This window comes from Chrysoperla carnea, chromosome 1, assembly GCF_905475395.1.
Source record: "Chrysoperla carnea chromosome 1, inChrCarn1.1, whole genome shotgun sequence".
Classification (NCBI taxonomy): domain Eukaryota; kingdom Metazoa; phylum Arthropoda; class Insecta; order Neuroptera; family Chrysopidae; genus Chrysoperla; species Chrysoperla carnea.
In genome coordinates, this window is record NC_058337.1 from 128,948,287 (window position 1) to 128,974,459 (window position 26,173).

Here is a 26,173-nt window from a genome sequence, read left to right on the forward strand (position 1 = left end):
GCGTTACAAACTTGAAACTAAAATTAGTATATCTTGATATATATTTTATATATCCAGGGTAAAAAAATATAGAGGACCCCTTGAAAATCAAAACTTGGATATTATACTTAGTAAAATATTGGACAAAACCAAAATTTTGTGCTGCTTAAAATAAAATTAAAAAAAAACCTCTAATAAAAATTGGCAACCTTGAAGAAAGTCCTTAGTCGAAATTTGGAGAGATTTTTGACGATGCGATATCTCGAACACTATTCATCTTATCGTGAAATGAAGTGGATTTTTAAGTATCTTTTATCCTTTAAATTCCCTAAATAAACACAAAGTGGAACAGTGGATATTTTGGTATCTTATATATCGTCGATATCATCGTACCGATAAAATTCCAAATATCAAATATCGGTAAAATCGAAAAAAATACAATAATTTTTGATATGTTATGTTAAAAATGAGTGTCTAAAAGGCCCGAAAAGAAAATCTATTGAATTGTTGGATAGTTTACAAGATTCTTTATACTTTTTAGTTTCCATGATACCTATCTTTCATATTTCCTGATCATTTCCGATTTTCTCGGTTTGCGACCTCTCTGAATACAAATTTCATTGTTGATACTGCCATCTATGTGCGAAAATATAAAAACCTTGCAGTATTCATTCCATATGTAAATTTTTTTTATACATAATTGAACATCCTGTACTCGTGACTAATTATCACTACCGCAATTATTCGTTAATTTTCATTAAATTTAATTAACGACATACAAAAAAATATTAATTTTAATTACAAATAAATTGATTTTACACTGAAATAAGCGGCCATATTGTTTTTAACATAAAACAAAATCTTTTGTCAAAACTATTGAAATAAATACCTTGATCCAAGAGTCGAGCTGCATGTGCACATTTTCCATGATCAATGGCAATTTTCTCAGCTAATAATTCTCTTATATATTCAGCGGCTTTTTGTGCTGCTGGATTTTGTTCACCATTTTCATCGTCTTCATGAGTTTCTTCTTGATTTTTTCCTGAACTATTCTCAGCCGTTAAGTTTTTCCGTTTAAAATCACTTGAATTTGAACCGGAATAATTTTTATAATCACCATTTGAATCATATTTATCAGCCATTTTAAATTATTAAATTTGTTTTGATTTATACACAAGTTTAACACAATCAAACAACGCGACCGGCCATTAACAAACCATACGTCAAGAAAAGGAACATATATAAATTCAATGCGTGCGCAATGTTATGATTCGATATTTAAAATGGAACGAATTTTAAAATAAAACTATACAAATACAAAAAAATACTTTTATATTCTATTTTATTGATTGCTAATTATAACAAATTAATATTTAATGTATTTAATTAAATTAATTTAATAATTATTTTCAATTTAAAAGGTATTGTGTTAATTTATTTGTAATTCATTAGTTTTATAAACCATTTGTGACCATTATCATTATTAAAATTAAATTTTAATAATTAATTTGATATCACGATTATTACCCTGCATTAGTATTTTAATATAAATTAGATGATTATATTTGAGATTAGATTGTTATTAAAATTTGTGTACATAGCAGTCATTATTATTAAGAGAATATTTTAATTTTTATTAAAAGCTTTACACTATGCGTGTAATTTAAACGGAAAATAGTATAATCGTATAATTTTAAATCGATTTTAATGAAATGTAGACTAAAAAAGTAGAAAATAATTCTTAAATACAATAGAAAATTTATTGTTAAAAAGTTTAGGTTGTATTTTTTGGACAGAATATAAGAAAGAAAAAACTGGAGTGAACGCCATCCTTTCGAACCAAGGACCTCTAGGGGGCTAATCAAAAGTTAATGGGCTACATTCAAAAATTTGAGTGGTTTGGAAAATTTGGGAAAAACTGAAAAAGCAGAGTTATTTTACGTACTTTTAAAACTTCAGGGAATATCAGGCAGATATAAGCATATAATTTTCTCATCAGATTTGCAAATAATTTCACAGTTTCAATTCGATGCAATGATTACAAATAGGTGAAAGTGAGATTCAAAAGTTCGAAAATATACCAATACTTTTTCAATATTTTTGTGAATTTAATAACGAAAAGAGAATATGATGCAAACATTTTACATTATTTTTATTCAATCGAGCAATAAACTCATAAATAATAAATTTATTATCACTTGAACTAAGACGGGTTTTCTTTTACGAATAAGTCAATTTTAATTTGCAAAATTGTATTGTTTAAAAAACACTTTTTCTCAGTATCAACGCTCTGTGGGAATTTTAAAAAAATTGTATATTTATATAGGTGATCATAAAGTCGAGGATAAGGAATTTTACGTCGTTTTCTGACGATTTCAAATTAGCAGAGATGATCGAAATTTTCACCTAAAAGCAGTTCAAAATTTTAAATAATATTTTGACGATTTTACTGAGAAAAAATGTGAAACAGACAAAATTTATTGTTTCATGCCTTAAAATCATTAAAATTCAGCTAATTTTATTTCCGAACTCATGATTTCAGAAGATATCTCAAGAACTACTTACCCAATTGTTAAATGGCTTTTTTAGGTTTTAGGGTCAACTTTGGGCTTAAGCGTGTCCAGCTTATGATACAGGATGGTGCAAGTTAGATTTTTTTGTCCTAGGGAAAAAATTAATGCTACATTAATATTTCAACCATAGTTTATACGAAAATCGTGAACTTAAACTTTATGAGCTGCTTAAACTTTATGATTTTTTAAACCTTGCACAACAGAGAAAAAGCGCTCTTTTATCGTCGAGTCCTTCATTTTAACAACCCTAAACTGCAAACTGCCACGTTCTCTTTGCCTCTTGATTGTCATCATTTAATACCCGTAAACGGACAAAAATTCAAATCATGTATCTTACGTTAATTTTGGAACACCCCTTACAAACCACAACTTTCTGTTACCACAGACAGCTTGTATGCTTCATAGAAAGTACTAAAAATGAAATTTATATTAAATTATTATATTTGTTTTCTATACTGGGTACAAACTACAAACATACCTAACCATAACAGTGTATTTTTTAAAACTATACTATTGGGAACAATATGTTACAGTAACACTAAAACCATTGATAATACACCCATTTATCACTTAACGGAACGGAAAATTCTTTTTAAACAGGGCTCAAATTACAGTACACTTATATTAATAATGGTTTTTGAATTTTTCAAATATAATTTACGTGTCTGGAAAAATAAATATTCTTTTAGTTTTGTTATGTAGGCAACTTACATGTCTTATATGTTAAAATTATGTATAAATTTTGAATTATGTTTTCGAGTTGATGTGATGATACTATAGAGGTAATAACATAGAGGTTTAAAGACATAGGAAACGCAATAAGTGAATTAGAGACCGCTAAAAAGACGACCGAAAAAAAGTCCGTTCTTCTCCATTTGTTCTCTCTTTTGTTCTATCTCTAACGGTTTACAAGATAGGGCTTACGGACCCAAAACTTTGACCCATGTTGCTCATTTACGAACTCAACATCACTTTTTTCGTCCTGAACACGCTATAAAAATTTTAACTTGATATCTTTTTTCTATTTTTTGAGTTATCGTGTTGACAGGCGGCAGACGAACAGACACACAACCGGAAATGGACTCTTTAGGTCATTGAACAACTATACCAAAATTTGTTCGCGGCATTAATGTTTGGGACTAAACTTAAAAGTATACATTGTATATTTGAATTATACAAGGTATAAAAATCAAATTTATTTGTTTTTAAGAATTGAATAATTTTTATTGAGAAAATATCTGTCAATTTTCCTGACGAAGTTCAAGTTAAGATATAAGATACCCTACCTACCACAAATTAGAATTATCTGAATTCAATTCGAAAAATTTTCATCTTTTGGAATTCATATTAACAAGATAACATGCTCATATTTTAGCATTGTACTTGTGTAAGGATTTACATGATATTCAGATGTACAATAGGTAGGTAGGAGGTACCGTGTGCAATAATTCGAGTAAAAATATTATCAATGATACCTCTGGGACATATTTACAAAATTTTTATAAATCAACGAGCCAACTAAAACATTTTATGTCAAATTTTCATGTATTGCTAAAATAAAATTTAAAAAATTTTGAAACAAAATATATTCATAAACCAGTTTTTTTTTCAAAATCAAAGTTTAATTACAATTAAATATTTTAAACGATCCTTGATTTTTCCGTTTTCAGAGTTAATATTAAATAAATATTCAGTTTAAAAATAACTTTTTTTACCTAAATAGCTATGGCTATGCATAAAATATGTTTCCCATAATTTCGTTTCCTAACCTCTCGTTACATTTTCAGTAAAACCATTGATACAAATATTACGTCACATTTCCTCCCAATATAAATTATCAAAAATTTACAAAAATCGAACAAGCTAAGACAAAATATTAAATCAAATTGACAATTAGGTCTCTACACAACAAGAAATATAATAAACTAGCTTGATAACCGCCCGCTTCACTGGGCTAAAAAGTAAAAACCACCGTTTTATGGCCTCCACATCTCTTGGTCTCAGTCATCCCCCTTCCATAACACTTGAAGGGATAGTTTTACGCAGCTAAAAGATATGCATCGTTTTCAATTTTTTAAATTATAAAATAGTCATAATTCATTGAGCATATAAGAAAAGGTGGCTCTGAATTATTTGACATTTACTATTTTAAATTTTATATAATCATATACAATCATCATTTTGAACCTTAAATTAAAGATATCTGTAAAAATTTAAAATAGTAAATGTCAGATTAAATTTATTTTTTTTTTCTTTTTTATATATATCTTTATAAATTATAGCTCATGTTTTATTCTGATGTATCAGCTATATTGCTGTACAGTTTCATTAAAAACTATTCGCTACTTTTTGCGTGAAAGCGTAACAAACAAACAAGCAAACAAACATCCTTACTTTCACATTTATAATATCTTCATCTTCAAATTCTTTTCACAAAAATAAATTTGTCTTTCAGTAAATATTATTTTCTAAAGATTTAAGACGGAAGTTAAATTATTGTCATAGAATTGAGAATGAAAACACAGTAAAAGATTATCAATAATAATTTTATTTCCTAATAAACTATTTTGTGCAGAATAACTTCAAAAATTTCTCTTTTCAAAAATCATAAATTAGTTTAGTTATATATCCTCATATTTATTTACCCAGGATATAAATTAAATTAAATATATATATTTTCCACGGAAATTGTTAAATATTATTATTTGAGAGGACAAAAGAATATAATTTTTAGACGCACAATTTAAATTAAATCAAGCGTTACAATAAATGTAAAAAGAGTAGCACGAACAATTTGTAGATACTAATAGCCTTTATGCTTGCCAATAATTCGAACGTAATTTGAAACAGTTATATCGTTTTAAGTTAACAGGTCCTATTGGAACTATGTTCCTTATCGCACATTATCATTCTGATTTGTTTGCTAATTGGAAGGTAAAACCAAAAATATGTGTATAAAAAACCACACCAAAAACCAAACCAAAAACCAACTCTTATAATTTGCCAATTTGTATTTTTGTCACAATTTTATGTTATTTCATAAAATGTTTTCCTTAATACATTAAATTTTCAGAAATATATCTTGTAAGTAAAAAAGTAAAAGTACGAAAGGAACATAGTTGATACCGAGTGTCCCACGACATCTCTCGTTTTTTGAAAGTGAATAAGTTTGAAATAAAAATTAAGCCCATAAAAATAATTTCAATCGACATGATATTGGGTTCACTGGATAGCTATTTTTATGCCATTTGTGCTTAAATATTATTTTACACTTAAAGGTACCGTGGTTGGCTTCAAAGCGTAATTTAGAAATCGTATTTTCGACACTTTTATCGAGCAGTACAAAGTGTATGTAGATATTAAAATTAGTTTTCCAATGAACCCAACGCCGGGGCAATTGATGTTATTTTTATGTCTTCAATTTCGATTTGAAGTTGATACCTTTTAAAATAAAACTCATTTTTGTATATTCGTAAACCAACTTTAATGCCATGCCGAAAACGTCGTATTATAGATAAAGTTTAGGCAAGGTACAATAATTTTAAGATGTTTTGTAATTATATATTGTAAACTGACGATTAATAAACTAATTTGAAACTTGATCGTAACGCCATAGCCTCAAAATAGTTCGGAATTATCGGCAGCTATAAAGCTAATATAAGAATATTATCATAGTAGCTACAATGTTGTTTTTACTTAAATAAAACAGTAATCATTTGTAACAATATTTCGTATAAAATGAGAAATAAATTTTAAAAAGAAAATTGTAATTTAACCACATTGTAAAAATTTATATATTTTATTTAATATACACATACTATTCCTTAGGTGCAGAACAAACCTAACGCCAGAGGTAGCAAATTTATCAGCTTTATACTTAAGTAATTTCCATTCATTATACATTATATGCAATATTATTACATAAATGCTGAAACTATTGAGTATAAACTAAGAGCATTTAAGATTTTTTAAGGTAAAAAAATATATTTTTGTTTTTATTTCCACGAGTGATACAATTAAACGTATCTGAACATTGTAAAATCTGTTAAAATAATGAATATAGATTATGACGTTATTTACGTAAAACGGGGCTAATTTCAGTTCCGCACGAAATGAATGCTACTATAACAACTCTCTCATAGAACAAAATATGTTCACAACTACAGACTTGTTTAACAATTACATTAAAATAAATAAAATTTATAAGGTAGAATTTATGATTATTTCGTAAATTATTTCATTTTTGTAATAAAATGTTTATGACATCACAACAGTCACCCAAATTATTGTGCTTTTTATGTGGTATAGCGTGAAATATTGTAAGTAAATATCGAATTTTTAATATCGCGGAAAGAAATTTTAGTCATATAATTGTAATTCTTGAATTGTTATTTGTTGCATAAAGAACCACGCCAAAAAAAATTATTGTGATTGGTCTTGAGAGGCGTATATGAGTGTGACTCGAAATCACTAGAACAGCAGTGCGTTAACTATCGGTCTCACGATTTTTTCGGATCGTCAGATTTAAAAAAAACGTAAATAAACATTTTTCGTAACAAATTGACAGGGAACAATAAATAAGTTATAAACTAAGAGGAAAATAATTGTAATGTAAAATTCAAAGCGGAAGATGCTCTGCTCATTTATTATACATTTCCTGATTTGACAGATATCGACCACCCCACGTTTTAAATTTAACATTATATATATATTTTCCGTTACAAGTTATATTTTTAATTTAACTTTTGATGCCAAACCGGATTTAAAAAATGTGAAATAAGACGATTTTGGTTTTTCGTAGGAAAGCTTCTTTGATTTTCTTAGGTCAGAAGCCCCTGCACACTGATTTTCCAAGCATTGTCAGGAATGTTGTTACAAAAATTGTGTTTCTCATAAATTATTTTTTGATAAATCTGTGATAATAGATTTATCCGTATTGGGGACACTTGACTATTATATTTGACATTGTCCTTTAATTACTGGACTATAAAAATAAGTGTATGATACAGCGGTTATATTTTTAAAGTAAATGTTTAACTATTTCGATGATTGTTTATAGCGGAGTACACTTTAGCTCAAAAAAAATACTGATAAAATAGAATATTAATAATTTATGCTAAATTTCTGTTAATTTCATTTTGAACTTTACCCGTGAAGGCATCTTTTGGTTCCAAATCACAGTTCCTTACCATCAAGTGGCTATATAAAGATGAAATAAATGCAAATAACTGACGGAAAAAACCGACTGTGAAAAGTAGTTTTCAACCTAAATTGCAAAAGCGTGAGAAGGGCCTCAATCTACCAATAGACTGGTAGGTAATTCGAAAAATAGATCGGGACTCCGATCTCGACGTAGCTCAAATGAATAGTTCCTCCAAATAATAATTCTATCTAATCTGATAAGGATTCGATTGATTTGATCGCCATTTATATTAACGACAAGGAAATTTGAATATACTTGTCCACTTTTATAAATTTGTTCAAATGTGATGTGCTCAAATGTTAAATTTTTAAGTACAAATTGAAAGCTACCGCTTTTGACTGAATCTGCAGCTTTGATCTATTAACTTTATGTGATGTGTATGTAACCAATATTTTGACCCAATAAAAAAGTATAATATTTAAGTAAAAAGAAACATTCACCAAACTTTTACGAGAAAGTTGTTTTATAATTTGTAAGTAAAACTTACGAAAACAAATTCCTAAATTATTTATTTGGCTTCAGTGTGGCTCTATTTTAGGTAAAATAAGTGTACCTACATACATTTTGTAGAATCGTAAATTGTAAGTTGTGTAACAAAAAATAAAAATTTTTTTATTATTATTTGCTTAAATATTATTAAAAATATTTTTTAAAATAACAAAGTAACAAATGTGTACAATACCACTAAAAAAGAAAAAAAAAATCAAAAGTTTTAGTAACGTGAAAACTTTGAAAAATAATTTACAATCTGTGTAGAACAATTATTCGAAAAGAAAGGACCCTACATAACTCTTATGAGAAATGGCTAGCGGCTAAATTTTTTTGGTAATTGTTAATACAATGAAGAGTAAAAAGTTATGAATGACTACAAAATACAATAGTTTTTAATGTTTGGGATATTTTACGCAAAAATTTTACTTGCTAATCACCATAGATTTTTTTCAGATTCTAGGTAAAATATCTAGAAAACTTCTTTTGAACTTTGTTGTCGTATCTTCGAAACTTTTCTTCTATTCTTTAAAAACAAACATGTAGGTAACCAATTTGTAGAAAGGTTGACTCTGAGCGATTTCCCATAATTATTCTGTAGGATCTTTTCGTATATGTGTTACCCTAGTTCACCCCAGGTGAAAGAAAAACAACATGCAAAATTTTGTGCTTTGATGATTTAATGGAAATCTGAGCTAAAAAAAAAACGTTAATTTAACAATTTGCTTCAATTTTCTTGTGTACTTTTTATTTAAGTCAAGACTACCAAATATGATGTTTTTTGATACTTGGCAATATTAAGGTTTTTGCCTAGCTACAATCCGAACTTTAATTATGTTTATCTGTGAGAGACGTTCAATCAGCTTCAACTTTTGATGATAAATATATTATAATATCCATAATAAGTATACAAAAAATTTAGAATTTTCTGACAATATGCCCATAGCAAGACAACAGCCTTAACACATAAATTTAACATCATAATTGCGTGGGCAAGACTTTCCACTTCAATCAATTGACGCACAATACAATTTACATTTAAACAAAATAGCACCGAAAAATTATACAGTTAATCCGGTAATCGAATACGAGTCCTGCAGATACTTGCAAAATGTCTAGCATCACAATAAGACATTTAACTCACATTAAAAAAAAAAGGAACGGCTGTATAATATAATTGGAAAAACAAACATCAAAAATAAGTTTGGTACAAAAAAAACCACATTGAATCTGTGTAAATATACGACCATATACGACTACATTTGGTATACTTTCGCATTAATTTAGATTACATTTTAAAATTTATTTCTCACCGTAAACAATAAAATACAAAAAAAAAAAACAAAAACCGAATTTTAATTAAAATTATTATATTTATATTTTTATTGTACTTTATTTTATAATTTTGTAACCCTTAGTATAATAAAATTTACTTGGTTTTATTACCAAAAATATATAGAAATCATATATGGATGAATATACAGGGTGTTCTGGTTATTGATAGCAGAAAATTGTACCACTAAATTAAGCTTGTCAAGACAAATGGAAAAGCTTTATACCAAATTTCCATTTGAGGCCTAATGCGGAAGATGTGACTATGGGAAAATAAAAAGATTTATGAATTCACAGACCTATCAAATTCATTAAATTAGTAGGTGTCAATTTAGAATATAGAGGGGACTATCATAAAACAATAATTGATTGTCAATTGATTGCATTGGGTAGTGAATACTAAAAAAATATTTTGTTGTTATTATTTATAAAGAAAACAAAAATATGATTCACCAATACAATTAGATGTGGGAGGTATCAAATTATACATTATAATAGATCCGGGATAGGAGGCAACGTCAACACACAACATATGCTTTGGTTTGTCTCGAAGCATATGTATCTAAGCATAAATTTAGCAAAACGGACTGGTCAATACTTAATTTACAAAGAAAAGCAGTGAAGGTTTTAATGGGTTAGTTTTTATAATAACATAAGTAGCCAAATAGAGTTTTTTTGTAATAATTTTGCCTTTAGAGTCGCATTCCACTATGATAAAACACATCCTCTCTTTAAGTAGTGTGTTATTGGTTTCATTTAAAATTTTATTGAGCTGTGATTCGATAAAGATATATTAATTTATTTTCTTAATTATCTCGCAAAGTAGGCTTCAGATCCAAAAGTGGAAAATAACTTTTTCCTTCGTCGTTATGAGCTTATTCTGCAGGATGACGATCTGCAGTCAATAACAGAACGCCCTGTATATAAATTTCTTGGATACAAATAAAGGATGAATGACTAGCTCGACCCGTGAAGAATTCCGCTCCCGTAGTTATCGTACAACCCGTGGCTAAAAACAATAAAAAACAACAAATTTCATAGAAAAGTGGCGAAAAAAGTCCTTAAATTAATATTAGGAGAAGTGTATTAAAAATAGTAATTATATGTCTAGAGTATTAGGAGAGCACCTATAAAAACTAACATGTTTGCCTAGTAGACTTATTATTTAAATTTGTGTATTTTTTCGTTCAAATTAATTGTCTAGCGTGCTTTTTCCTAAGTGGTTCATTTTTAGACCGTGAGTATATTTTTGATCAAACCTAGACATAATGAGCTTGAAAAGGATGGATGAATCATGGAATTTGATTAAGAAATATGCAATGTGTTGTGCCAAAGATACGACATATCATTATAAAATATACACTCTTTTGACCTTGCCCGCGTAAAAGTAATTTTTCGAGCTAGGACGCTGCGGTTTGCGCAAATCGTCAGATTATACGTTTTTCATGCTCCATGAATTTCCATGATGAAGTTCCATGTTAAAAATTTACAAAACATATTCAAGAATATCTTGATAAATTTCACTGAACCGTTCTCTTAAATGTTCATCATTCTTTAAAATATTCAACACAAATTCATTTTTATTTCCAAAATTAAAAGGCCAAAAATTATCAGCATTCGATAATACATTATCAATATCTTCTGATCGATAAAACACCATCACTGTATATAACGCTGCTAAAAGTATTCCAACAATTCTTTTCTCCGAACAAGATTGTAAAAAATCATTTTTTGGATACAATTCATTAATATTTAGCGAATACGTTTTTAATTCATCCCCTAATGCATTGTAATACATTTCGAGGAAATGATCATAATATTTCGTACGAAATTCCCGATTTGTTGTTGTATACATTGCAAGCATAAGATCTTGTGATGGGCATGCATATCGTGCGAATTGAAAATCCACAAGTAAGCATTTTAAATTTTCACCTTCGTTACCAGAAAACATAATATTATTACACCATAAATCACCATGGTTCATTACATTTCGATAACGATTTATTTTCATTCGATTTGGTAAATTATTTAATTCTTTCCAAATTTGTTTATCAAATCCTTCTTTATAATTATTCAAATATTTTAAATTCGATACAAATGCGTTAGCATTACATACTAAAGCTTTATGTCGAATATGTGTTTCATCGCAAGGATAACCACATTCTTCTAATAAATTTCTATATTTATCAATAAGTCGAAAATTTTTGAAATCAGAATTTTTTCTTGTTAATTCTTCATAAATAATTGTTGTACTATGAAATGCGGCTACGGTTTTAATAAAAGCCGAAAATTGTTGATATGTGAAATATTCACGATGATTCATAACTTGATAACCTTTTCGGACAAGATTTTCCATAATTATAGCATCATTTTCATAAATATAATAAGATTTGGGACACCATGCGTTTGTACTTAATTTTCGTAATTTTTCCAATAATGTTTGAAATAATTTTGTTTCCTTAGTAAATGTTCCAATTTCATTTATATATGATTCAAAATTTGGTAATAATGTTGGCATGGATTTTACAAAAAAAGTATATGTTTTTCCATAACTTGTTGAAATTTCTAAATTAAAATGGTCTCCCATAAAACCTTTTTGTTCGTCACTAAATTTTTTTAAATTCACTTTTTCGATTGTGAAATTATTATTGAGTTTATTAGTTTGATCTCCATCACATTGTTTAATTATTTTTAAACAAATATCGTTTGTTATTAATTTCTCCATATTTATTTTTCAGGTGAATTAATAAATGTATTCAACCTCCTATAAAAAGCGATAAAAATTTTACTTATAAATTTATACAATATATATGCAAATCTTGTGAGCACTGATTTACGTTAATTAAGCTTTTAATTTAGGTAAATATTTATAAAAATCAACAAACATAATTTATTTAAAAATTATTCCAAATTTTTTATACGATTAACGAATTGTGAGAAACTTTAAAGAAATGTTTAGAAAATATTTTTTTAGCTAGAAAATTTGAAACTTATGTAGTCCAAAAGTTTGAGGCATTGTATTTAAATAAAATGATAATTTTTGGAATTTTTCTCAAGAACTCATCAAAAAAGCGAAGTTTTAGCGAATAATTTGAGTCTCTTTAGTGGCAGTAGGTGTATTTAAGGTCGTTCTCTTTTAGGCAGATCATTTTAATCTCGGAAATGGCTCTATCGATTTTCATAAAAATGAGTATTAAGGGGTTTTTGGACGAAAAGTCGACCTAGCTAGATTTCATTTTTAAAAATCATCGTTTTATCCGTGTTTTCAGGAAAAAATGAAACATACACTGCCAAATATGACTCTTTCTGACATCTATTGGTATATATCGTAGTTAACGAAAAAAGTATATTACCGGAACATTCAAATTGACATTTGCATGGGAAAATCTTAAACGGTTCTTATATTAGTGATAAAATTTGTGTCTTTTTAACTCACCGAGCAAAGATCATCCAGGTACTCTATACAATTAATGTTTAATATGGCATATTGCAAAAAAGGTTCCTACCCACAATGATTTCCTAAAAATTTGTGATCAGGACCAAACTGGTGTTATCGATCACTAAGTTATAAAGTAAATTTTAATTAACCAGTACGTAAAAAAAATTCTGAGTTACTGAGACAAAATTGTGTATGAAACGAAGCAATGAAGTTCGAAATATTTGAATAGTAAGTCGGATTTGAACGCGGTTTTCGGCATTTGATTCGTTAGTCCGTCAGAAAATTTGGTGACCACCATTTACTAGAAATTAAAAATATGCAATTTGCATAAATAATATGCATTTTTAGATTAACCGTAAATTTACTAAATTCACAATTCGAATAATAGAGATGAAAATGATCCAAACTTGTTATTCGGGGACTTTTGGGGTTGTTAAACACAAATATCGCGACAGAATTAATCTCCGTGGTACCTGATTCCAAGAGTACCTCGGATACCCTGGTACCCGGTACACCAGGTACATGGTGCCCGATATTGTCGCGATATTCGTGTTCAGCGACCCCAAAAAACTGCGAGTAACAAGTTTGTAATCATTTTCAACACTATTAACCGAATCGTAAATTTAATATTTATAGTTCATTTAAAATGCAATTATAAAAGACATATTATTTATGAAAATTGCATATTTTTGATTACATATGCATCAATTTTGGTCACTGAATATGACGCTCTATCGAATGCCGAAAACCGCCTTCAAATGCGACTTACTTCTCAAATTTTTCGAACTTTGACCGTTTTTAGTGTTTCTCTCTGTGACTATATTAACTACAGTAGAAACTGGATAACAGCTTGAATTATACAAGAAGTCTGAGCAATATTTTAAGGCAAGGTTTTGTTCATTTTTAATTCAAAAGAATACAGATCACGATAAGTACAAATAAATGCTGAGATGTCCTAACTTATTTGTACGATAAAGGGTTAGGTAAAACCTCTGCAGGAGAAAAATTGGGTCTGGAAACTGTACTATTATTGGTTATTCTATCAAAAACTCTAAATCCGGCCAATTTGTTTCGCATTATCTTCAGACCAGCATATTTAAATTTCCTAAGCATTAAACAAAGTAGCTACGTCACAATAGACAAGTCAAATTATTTTATAATCCTCTGTCGCAGTAAGTTATCATATAAAATACTGTACTATTATTTTCCAACAAACTTTCAAATTATTGTTTACTTTATAAGAATCACTAGTAGACTAGATATACAGGTTGAGGAATAATAACCAAGCGGACAGTACAATCTTCAACTCAAAGCAATTTCTCTTTTATCTCAGTGTCTTTAATGGAGCTGTCATCATTGTGAACAAGAAGAATAACGCATATCCACATATGAGTAACGGATCAGTGTCGACGGAGATTTAACATGGTCATGTTCCTGTTACGGTCATGCGTTAATATACTCCGTGTTCTGCTATTGACTGCAGAAACCCGGCTTATCAAAATTAGCTCATCAACAGCAACAAAAGAACTCTTTTCCAATTTTGGATCTGAGTCCTAATTTGGGCGATAAGGGTATGGCAAAAATTGATAAATTTGTTCATTCACTGACTATCATTCGATAACCTGTAGCCAATGATGATCAGTAGATATTAGTATATTTGATTTTATTATATTTGCGAGAAAACATTAGATTATTAGTAAAATTACAAATTACGCCACAATAGGTATTAGCTATTGTTTTCTCACAAAAATATAATAAAAATATAAAAAGTGGAATATTTTCGAAATTCTCTCTTAATTTTCCTTAAAAGAAAACATGGTGGCACATGAGCGTAACACTAAATCATAATGTACCGACTTGGTAAACTTCAAGTTGATACATTGTTCTATTAAGGTGTAGTACCATTTAAAGAGCAGACAATTTTTTTAAATCATGCGGTATAAAATTATTACACTATTTATTTACTTTCTAAAAATATACTAACAATACTTATCTTCATAAATCTAATGATAAAATATTTACATATTTAGCTAAAAAACATATACAGGTGTTTTTTTTTTTTAAGTTGGCATAGGCTTGAAATTCGAAAATTCAAGCAAAAAATACCTTAAATTTAAACACAAAATTTATAAAACATATTCAAGAATATCTTGATAAATTTCACTAAACCGTTCTCTTAAATGTTCATCATTCTTTAAAATATTCAATACAAATTCATTTTTATTTCCAAAATTAAAGGACCAAAAATCATCAGCATTCGATAATACATAATCAATATCTTCTGATCGATAAAACACCATCACTGTATATAACGCTGCTAAAAGTATTCCAACAATTCTTTTCTCCGAACAAGATTGTAAAAAATCATTTTTTGGATACAATTCATTAATATTTAGCGAATACGTTTTTAATTCATCCCCTAATGCATTGTAATACATTTCGAGAAAATGATCATAATATTTCGTACGAAATTCCCGATTTGTTGTTGTATACATTGCAAGCATAAGATCTTGTGATGGACATGCATATCGTGCGAATTGAAAATCCACAAGTAAGCATTTTAAATTTTCATCTTCATTACAAGAAAACATAATATTATTACACCATAAATCACCATGGTTCATTACTTTTCGATAACGATTTATTTTCATTCGATTTGGTAAATGAATTAATTGCTTCAAAATTTGTTCATCAAATCCTTCTTTATAATTATCCAAATATTTTAAGTTCGATACAAATGCTTTAGCATTACTAATTAAAACTTTATTTCGAATATGTGTTTCATCGCAAGGATAACCACATTCTTCTAATAAATTTCTATATTTATCAATAAGTCGAAAATTTTTGTAATTTGAATTTTTTCTTGTTAATTCTTCATAAATAATTGTTGTACTATGAAATGCGGCTACGGTTTTAATAAAAGCCGAAAATTGTTGATATGTGAAATATTCACGATGATTCATAACTTGATAACCTTTTCGGACAAGATTTTCCATAATTATAGCATCATTTTCATAAATATAATAAGATTTGGGACACCATGCGTTTGTACTTAATTTTCGTAATGTTTCCAATAATGTTTGAAATAATTTTGTTTCTTTCGCAAATATTCCAATATCATTGATGTATGATTCAAAACTTGGTAATAATATTGGTTTCGATTTAATAAAAAATGTATATGTTGTTCCATAATTTGTTAAAATTTCTAAATTAAAATGTTCTCCCATAAAACCTTTTTGTTCGTCACTAAATTTTTTTAAATGCACTTTTTCAATTGTGATATTATTATTCAGTATATCAATATGATTTGCATCACATTGTTTAATTATTTTTAAACAAATATCGTTTGTTATTAATTTCTCCATATTTGTTTTTCAGGTGAAGTAACAAATGAATTTAATATGCTATTAAAAGCTATATTAATTTTATATGCAATTTTTATTAACACTGATTTACGTTAATTAAGCTTTTATAACTGAGGTAAATATTTGTGAAAATCATCAACCATAATTTACTTAAAAATTATTCCAAATATTTCAGACGATTTAAGAATTGTGAGAAACTTTAAAGAAATATTTGTTTACCTAAAAAATTCGAAAACCTAAATAGTACAAAAGTTTAAGGTATTTGCATTTGAATAGTATGAGTTTTTGGAAATATTGTTTTTATAAACCCTCGAACCGTTTTTTTGAACCCTTTCAACCATCCATTGCTGCTACAAAAAATATGAATATTAAGCCTTCGCCCAAAATTTTGTTCCTTTTCTTGTATCATCGGTCCACTTGCCGGAATGTTTTTGTCCACTTGCCGAAGGTGCCTGATCCATGTTAGCAAACACTGTTCCAGTTCAGTTTTTCACGTACTGTTCCAGTTCAGCTCTTCACGAAACATCCGTACTAAGCAAAATCCGTAAGCAAAACTAAAACTGAAGATCATTGAGACTCAAAATTAGTAAAGTGCGGAAATTTCGGGTAGAATAGGAATAAGTAAGCAAACCAACAAAACGATGTTATCTCAGTTCTCCCAGAGGTTTATGCATAAAAAATTCAATCGCAGTCTCAGATATAGAGGTAACTATGGCGACAAAATCGAAAGAACGAATTCCAGATAGACAGGTTTTCTTCGTCCCACTAACAGAGGTAATTCAGTGTCAAAGGGTAGAACCTCAGCATGAGTTCCAATTATGGAGGTTTCTCACTTATCTAGGTCTCGCTTAACCAAGTTCTACTGTACTGTAAATCCAGCCAATTTGTTTAGCATTATCTTCAGACCAGCATATTTAAATTTCCAAAGCATTAAACAAAATAGCTACGTCACAATAGACAAGTCAAATTATTTTATAATCCTCTGCCGCGGTAAGTTATCATATAAAATAGTGTAATTTTATTTTCCATCAAAATTTCCAATTCTTGTTTACATTATAAAAATCAGATATACAGTGTATATTTATAGATATGTTATCGTTTTTTTTTTTTTTTTTTTTTTTTTTTTTTTTTTTTTTTTTTTTTAGTTTTTAGTGCATATTAATTTATTTTGGAAAAGTTTTTTTTTTGAAGTCGGTTTTCTTTTTGGTACAAGTTTTTTTTTATTTTCTGATTTTTAGTGAATCTGAAGTACATTAACTAATTTGTCACTAAAAATAGAATCATCGAAATCGGTTGGCTTGATATTGAGTTACTCGTCCTCTTGCCGTGCATACTTAATGCAAATTTAAGACTTTTATGGTTTTATCATGGATGCCGATGTCAGAACTGGACGAAAATGAAATGAATCACACAGGAAGCACCAGCTTTCAAACAGATAAAAAATCACCAAAATCGGTTCACCCAGTCAAAAGTTCTGAGGTAACAAACATAAAGAAAAAAAATACAGTCGAATTGATAACCTCCTCCGTTTTTGTTTGAAGTCGGTTTAAATATACTGACAATACTAATCTTCATAAATCTAATGATAATATTTTCATATTTACCTAAAAAACATATTTACCTTATTGTCATTGAATTATTATCTTCCCATTATATTTTGATCTCACGTGGCTCTGATGACGACAGACGGCAACTTATAGAGCGTCGCCTTATGAGATTATCCAAATTGACTTCTCACATCAGCTTAAATCTTATTAATACTTCGTAGGCACTGTAACTATGGCAACAAGATGTAGCAAACTAATAATAACGATTCAATTATTTTAATATACTGATATCAATTGAATTTTCGCAAAAAATAATTTCAAGTAAAAGTTGTTTGTATTTAAATAAAGAATACTTTTTGTAGGTTTATTTTTTTGCTTAAATTTGGGCATAGTTTAGCGTAATATCACTTCCGAAATTGTGGTTCTTAATGTACTCATTATTACCTTAGGTTAGGTTATATTGGTTGTCCACGAAGAACTTAAACTATAGAGCCCATTGTGATACCATGTATGTGTTTAACTTTCCGCTGATAATTTCATTTATCAGCTCCTCAATTTCAGAGGATGAGTGCACCTCCTTCATGCATATACCATACACTATACCAGCTCATCACAATTATTAATTAAATTACTTTTCTTGCGACGGCGGGAATCGAACCCGCTACCCTAAGCATACCGCGGACGGAATTATTTACGCCTTAATCACCTGAGCTAATAGGGTTGACCAGTCTTTGTTTTTCGAGCACTGTAATACTAAATTAGACAATCGGCATAAAACATTTCCACCAGAGTAGTGGACATCTCTAGCAGATCAGCCATGAGCCAGGATAATATATTGGAACACTGTTTATGAAAGTGCATGTTGCCAAAAAAAATTGTGGTCCGGTATTTTTTTTTAATGTTAAAAAATACAATAACTACCATTTTCAAAGTCCGAAAACTATTTTAACAAGTGAAAACAAACAATTGACTGAGTTAATTGTTGAAATACCATGCATAGTCAGTGTTGATTTCTTTATCACATTACACATACAAACATGTGACACATACATAACTGATAATCAATTATAGTACATATTATAAAATTTCCGCCTAATTGGCGTCCTCACGGGTAAACAGTGATCTTTACGAAAAAATGTTTCAAACAAAAATTGTTTAATTTTTGATAAGGAACATTTTTTACATTTAAACTTTTGTTCTATCTCTAACGGTTTACAAGATGGGTCCTACGGACCCAAGACCCAATTGACCTATGATGCTCATTTACGAACTTGACCTCACTTTTTACGTCCTGAGTACGCTGTAAAAATTTCAGCTCGATATCTTTTTTCGTTTTTGAGTTACGTGTCCACAGACGGACGGACGGACAACCGGAAATGGACTAATTAGGTGATTTTATGAACACCTATGACAAAATTTGTTTCCTAGCATCATTATTTTTAAGCGTTACAAACTTGGGACTAAACTTAATATACCTACTATGTATATTTTATATATACATGGTATAAAAATGATATTGTCCATGTTAGAGTCATTGGAACATTATTTTGAACATAATGGTTGCTAAGTTGAAAATTAAAATTCTATAATCGACTAAATGGATGATGACGCGTAAAAATTTATAGGTTACGTTTTATATTAAATAATGTAAAGTGTAAAATTTTATGTTAATGACTAAATGATTATTCGAAAATACCTACATACAAATATCGGTAAATTATTCATAAATAAATCACGCATTGAAAAAAAATTTAGAATACATACAAATCAATTAACCATATTCGCTCCGAGCGTGAATTTCGTTTCCATGACAACGATACACTACTTTAATTATAGAATTAATGGATGCATATATAATTGTGTGGATTGCATTGAAAACTTACATTTAAAATTTAATATTCTTGTTTCACAAATTTAAATAAATAATTACGATAATTAACATTTGAAAAATAATATTTGTACAATTTGATTTCTTATTTTCACAATTTTTAATGCATTAAGTTTAATTAATTAGTGTTTTTCAATCATTTTAATTTGACAGTTTCTATATCATTAACATGTAAATAATTGCAAATTAGTCATAACAGCCCACTTTATCTCCAAAATTTTTCACTTAAAGCGCTGGCATCGATTTTATTATCCCTACCATGACTACGCACACAACGAATAATAAATAATAAATTGTATACTAAGTACACGGTGAATTTTTCTCGGTGAATCTGTCAATTTGTATTTTTTGTCCAGAATTTATGTTTTTTCATTCAAGAAAATCAGTTTATCAGAATTTAAAGGAAGTGAGTTATCAGAAGTTAAAAGTACTAGAGAAAATTTAAAGTTAGTACAAGTAAACGTTATGTTGTGTGATAAAAAAATATCCCGATCAAACCAAATGTAGGTAAAATAAGCACATATTGGTTTAGCAACTAACTCAGAAGCATGCCATTTTGAAACTAATATTACAATTAATTCATAAAGTATAGAGTTAAAGTAGCTATAATATTTAATTCGTTAAACAATAAAACAAGTATTTGACTTCTTAAATTAATACTTTAAATTTTCAGAATTATCAATGGACAGAATTGTAAACAGTATCTTGAGAGAAAAAATACAAAAAAACCATTAAGGATGTTCTCTCGCCAGTAATAGAAAAAAATAAATTAGTAGATAAGGATCCAAATTTTTAGTATGTTGTAGTTAACGATACATATTATTAAATCAAAAAAAATTTTGGGTATCTTATCGATCAATTAAGACAGTTTTTATTAATTAAAAATACACTAAATAACATAATCATCCTCATATCATGCTATGTTATTTAGTGTATTTTTAATTAATTAATTACTCTCTTAACTGATCGATAAGATACCCAAATTTTTTTTTGATTTAATAATATGTATCGTTAACTACAACATACTAAAAATTTGGATCCTTATCTACTAATTTATTTTTTTCTATTACTGGTGAGGGAACTTCCTTAACAAGAAATTAATTACAATAAACCTGCAAGGTAGCGTGCCACAAAACTAATATTTATAATTGGATACTAATACAGTTATTTGTATTTTCAAGTAATTTTTATCTTGTTGTATATTTTTCATCTTTTTGGAATTGTGTTTTTCTTTATAGCAAATCGACTATAAGTCGCACTGTATATTTTTAAAAATATAGACAGACGAAAAAAGCACAAAATAATCTTACAAAATTAAACATATGCATAATAAATCATTCAAACAGCAAAAACTACATTTATTGGTTCCTACCGGGTGTCCCACAACACCTCTCGACTTTTTTTTCCTCCCTCTTAAATTTGAAAATTTGCAAATTATATCTAAAGATATATAATAAACGAAGAAACTGACTGGCTGATCGATCAATGCACAGCTGAAATCGTTAGGTCTAGAGGAATGAAATTTTGCACAAACATTCCTTAAATGATGTGAGTGTGCACTAAGAAGAGATTATTGGAAATTAATCCTCTGAGTGGTGAAAATGAGGGATGAAAGTTTGTCTGGAACTCCGTCATTTTTTGATTATTTGTATGTATTCGAAATTGAAAATACTCAGCGAAGTGGGTGTGTAGGAAAACTTCACCGTGTTGGTATTCTCCTAAGTATTTTGTATATATAATTATGTTCTCGATTAATTAAGTAATTTATGATTAATTAACGCATATTTACATATTGTATGTATCTGTAATTAATTATTTACAGATTGTTAATTTTTATTTTACATATACTATAATATTAAACAGTTTATATTCTGTGGCTTTACGCACATTAAATATACAATGGGGAGGACGGCGAAGATGTGTGTAATTTTGAAAACGTTGTTAAACAAAATCCAATCGTTACCACTGGTACAAGAGACGGTATAAGGTCGAACTTCACCCATCTTTTATAGATGTTACATCTTTTATAGATAATTTTTAACAAAAAACAAAGAAATTTTGTAAGAATACTGGAAAATCAAATTAATTTGTTAATGAGCTTTTCTCTTGCTCTTCAAATTGTACAAACGCAATAACAACTGTCGCAATTAATTCAATTATCTAAACAATAAAAATTTTATTATATTTCATTATAGTTTTTCCATTGAAGTTATGTTAAGTTTTCTTACCGATAAATAATAGGGAAAATCAATTTTCAAAAAATAAAAAATTTTAAATTCATAATGTCGTTGTGCCAATATTAAACTTGGTAAAATTGATTTGATTTCATTTATATAAATATTTTTATTTATTAATTTATGTAAAATTATAGATGTTTCGTTTGCCTAGAAAACAAAAATATTTACATCAACAAATCGTAAATGATGATGCCGAATATATTAATTGACAAGCAGACAGGTAGGGGCAAGTATCTAATAAACTTACCATGTCACAAACATCCACACAAACGCGTACTAGAGCAAATATTATCAATAATTTAAGTAAACAGATAAATAATGAGCTAATTAACCAGACATTGGTTGTGGTTCCTCGGCCAATTCTTTGTACAATGAAATGAGTTGTATTCGCAACAAAAATTGTATCCCATAATAAGCAATAAAATAAAATTACTGAAAATATATTTTGTATTAATTTTAAATTATTTAAAAGTTTGTTGTGAATTTTTATTATTTGTTTTATTTTATAAGTTTTATTTATTAAATATTTATTAAATAATTTAAATTGTTCACAAATTATAAATATTAAATTATAAATAAAAAAAATGTAAACATATTGACGATATGAAGCTATTTCTATGAAAATTTCCGAGAATGGATCATCACCAAAATAGTAGTAAAATAAATCGTTCAATATAATAAAAAATAAAATAATAATAATTTGTTTTGATTTAAAATTATTAAAATAAAAATATTTATGTTGTTCGTTTAATAAATTTAATAATTCTATAATCTTCTGTTCATTAAATCGTACAAATTGATATTGTAAAAGAACAAATGCCAAATATAAAATTCGTTCAAACAGGTTTAATATTGTCTCTGATATTGATGAATTTAAAGTATCCATATATTTGAATAATTGGTCATTTAATAGATCCGTAAAAAGATCATGATTAGCAAGAAAACAAATTATTAAAATAATATTTTGATATGCGAAATAATAATTTTTTATAATTTGATTTTTGATTAAATTTTTTGGTGCTAAACCAAATATTTTTAATAAATTTAATATTGTTTTCAATTTCTTTAACAAATTTTTATTATTCTCCATTGTTTTTATGTTTTTTGACAAACTAAACAAAATGCAATTATTAATATCTATTATGATGAGTCAATTAAATAAAATAATGATAAAAATGAGATAATTACTTGATAATGAGTATAAAAACTCATTTTAATTTAACATTAATGTCTGGTATGACCCCCATATAACCTTTATTGTACAGGTACTTATGATACACTCGATCTCGGTTACGAAAGATAGTTCGGGTGAAAAAAAGTTAAATAACGTTTTACTTAATAATTTGACTTAGGCGAGAACCAGGGAAAAACTTGATTATATCCCTATATATAATAAATGTGAAATAAAGGATGTTTGATACGCTTTCACGCAAAAACTAATGCATGAATTTGAATAAAACGTAACAAAAATATGGCTCATACATCAGAATAACACATGAGTAATAATTTATAAAGATATATTACCAAAAAAATTTCATTAAATTATTTTTGTTTGTTTGAATAATCACACGCACACTTCTTCGATTGTTTTACACAAATAAAAGTATATGTATCACATATACATTATATAATATGGCACGCCATTTTACTATTTAATGACCGAAAAAAAATGATCGTAATAATAATACATTATTATTATGTTATCATCATAATTATAATCATTTTCATTTTGTACATAATTTTAATTCAAGCATTTTTATTATGTACATAATTTTAATTCAATCATTTTTATTATGACCATAATTTTAATTCAATCATTTATGGCACGCCATTTTACTAATTTAATGTCCGAAAAAAAAAAGGTCGTAATAATAATACATTATTATTATGTTATCATCATAATAATAATCATTTTCATTATGTACATAATTTTAATTCAATCATTTTTATTATGTACATAATTTTAATTCATATTAAATAGTAAAACGGCGTGCCATATATTTCCATTATGTACATAATTTTAATTCTCTATTTCCATTATGTACATAATTTTAATTCAATCATTTTTATTATGTACATAATTTTAATTCACAATTTTCATTATGTACATAATTTTAATTAAATCATTTTTTTTTAAATCTAATTCAAATAAAATTAACTGATTTATGATTTATTATTATGTATCTTCATAATAATAATACATTATTCTCATCTCTCTTTTCTTATCTTATCTTATATCAATCTCTCTTTTATATGGCACTCCATTTTACTATTTAATGTCCGAAAAAAAATGATCGTAATAATAATGCATTATTATTATGTTATCATCATAATAATAATCATTTTCATTATGTACATAATTTTAATTCAATCATTTTTATTATGTACATAATTTTAATTCAATCATTTTTATTATGTACATAATTTTAATTCATATTAAATAGTAAAACGGCGTGCCATATATTTCCATTATGTACATAATTTTAATTCAATCATTTTTATTATGTACATAATTTTAATTCAATCATTTTTATTATGTACATAATTTTAATTCAATCATTTTTATTATGTACATAATTTTAATTCTCTATTCCCATTATGTACATAATTTTAATTCAATCATTTTTTTAAAATCTAATTCAAATAAAATTAACTGATTTATTATTATGTATCATCATAATAATAATACATTATTATTATGATGATACATAATAATAATACATTTTTATTATGGCACGCCATTTTACTATTTAATGTCCGAAAAAAAATGATCGTAATAATAATACATTATTATTATGTTATCATCATAATAATAATCATTTTCATTATGTACATAATTTTAATTCAATCATTTTTATTATGTACATAATTTTAATTCAATCATTTTTATTATGTACAAAATTTTAATTCATATTAAATAGTAAAACGGCGTGCCATATATTTCCATTATGTACATAATTTTAATTCAATCATTTTTATTATGTACATAATTTTAATTCTCTATTTCCATCATGTACATAATTTTAATTCAATCATTTTTATTATGTACATAATTTTAATTCTCTATTTCAATTATGTACATAATTTTAATTCAATCATTTTTTTAAATCTAATTCAAATAAAATTAACTGATTTATTATTATGTATCATCATAATAATAATACATTTTTATTATGATGATAACATAATAAAAATGTATTATTATTATGTTATCATCATATCAATTAATTAATTTTTTTCTCCATAAAAATTAGCCTAGTAAATAGTAAAATTGCGTGCCATAATATAAGGTAATTTTGACCCAAAAAGTTCAAAAATCGAGTGCATTTGATGACTGGTCGAATAATTTTTGAGATACGGACTAAAATCGATTCAAATATTACGATATCCCATAAAGTGCAAAGCAATCAGCTATCCTTCTTTGCCTTTCTTTTATCCACAGAGTTCATATCCACAGTTTAATCAAAATCAAAAGAAACAATTATTTTTTGAAACTCTTGGAAAAACAAGTAACACCAATTTTCTTATAAATATCAAATTACCCACGAAATTTTCCCTAAAAATTCAATAATTTACATCAATTTTAAAAATAAAATTAAGAGAGCATGTTTTTATTTCAAATTTATTAAAAAATACAAAATTTTAGATTAAATGGATATTAAATTTTTAATTAGTTTTCTTCCTTACTGCCAAATTGTCCAAATGCAATAATAATTCGCAGTCAGTAGTTTCCAGTATCTAGAAAAAAACTTAAATTATATGACAATATTCAATTGAACAAAAATGTTACATCTTTTACAGAAATTTTTAACACCAACAAACAAAGAAATTTGCTAAAAATACTGGAAAATCCATTAATTTGTTGATGAGCTTTCCTCTTGCTCTTCAAATTGTACAAACGCAATAACAACTGTCGCAATTAATTGAATTATCTAAACAATAAAAATTTTATTCTATTTGATTGTACTTTTTCTAAATGACTGTAAATTTTCTTACCGACAAATAATAGGGAAAATCAATTTTCAAAAAATAAAAAATTTTAAATTCATAATGTCGTTGTGCCAATATTAAACTTGGTAAAATTGATTTGATTTCATTTTTATAAATATTTTTATTTATTA

At 27.1% G+C, this 26,173-nt stretch overlaps 3 protein-coding genes across 6 annotated transcripts in view; all 3 read right to left on the minus strand.

Annotated features, from left to right (window-relative positions):
• LOC123290996 (KH domain-containing, RNA-binding, signal transduction-associated protein 2-like) overlaps nt 1–1,187 on the minus strand; it is a 42,963-nt gene extending 41,776 nt beyond the window's left edge. For all 4 annotated transcript variants that reach the window (XM_044871413.1, XM_044871412.1, XM_044871410.1 and 1 more), the window contains exon 1: nt 869–1,187. In XM_044871413.1, the coding sequence (XP_044727348.1) occupies nt 869–1,121 (253 nt within the window). In that variant the 5' untranslated portion in view covers nt 1,122–1,187. The remainder of the gene's footprint in view (nt 1–868) is intronic.
• A 9,538-nt stretch (nt 1,188–10,725) lies between these two features.
• LOC123291003 lies at nt 10,726–12,285 on the minus strand. Its single transcript, XM_044871419.1, has one exon. It carries the CDS (start codon nt 12,161–12,163, stop codon nt 11,063–11,065), a length of 1,101 nt encoding a protein of 366 aa, XP_044727354.1. The 5' UTR covers nt 12,164–12,285; the 3' UTR covers nt 10,726–11,062.
• Nucleotides 12,286–15,141: 2,856 nt separating this feature from the next.
• On the minus strand, nt 15,142–16,380 carry LOC123294837. The gene is made up of 2 exons (XM_044876011.1): nt 15,283–16,380; nt 15,142–15,207 (listed from the first exon to the last, which is right to left on the minus strand). The coding sequence occupies exons 1-2, from the start codon at nt 16,378–16,380 to the stop codon at nt 15,142–15,144; spliced, it is 1,164 nt and encodes a 387-aa protein (XP_044731946.1).
• Nucleotides 16,381–26,173: the final 9,793 nt, after the last annotated feature.

Coding starts and splice junctions, on each gene's coding strand:
- LOC123294837 (XM_044876011.1), bottom strand. CDS start 16,380: ATGGAGAAATTAATAACAAACGATATTTGTTTAAAAATAATTAAACAA. Junction 15,208..15,282: donor GATCAGAAGATATTGATTAT/GTATTATCGAAT, acceptor AATATTTTAAAG/AATGATGAACATTTAAGAGA.
- LOC123291003 (XM_044871419.1), bottom strand. CDS start 12,163: ATGGGAGACCATTTTAATTTAGAAATTTCAACAAGTTATGGAAAAACA.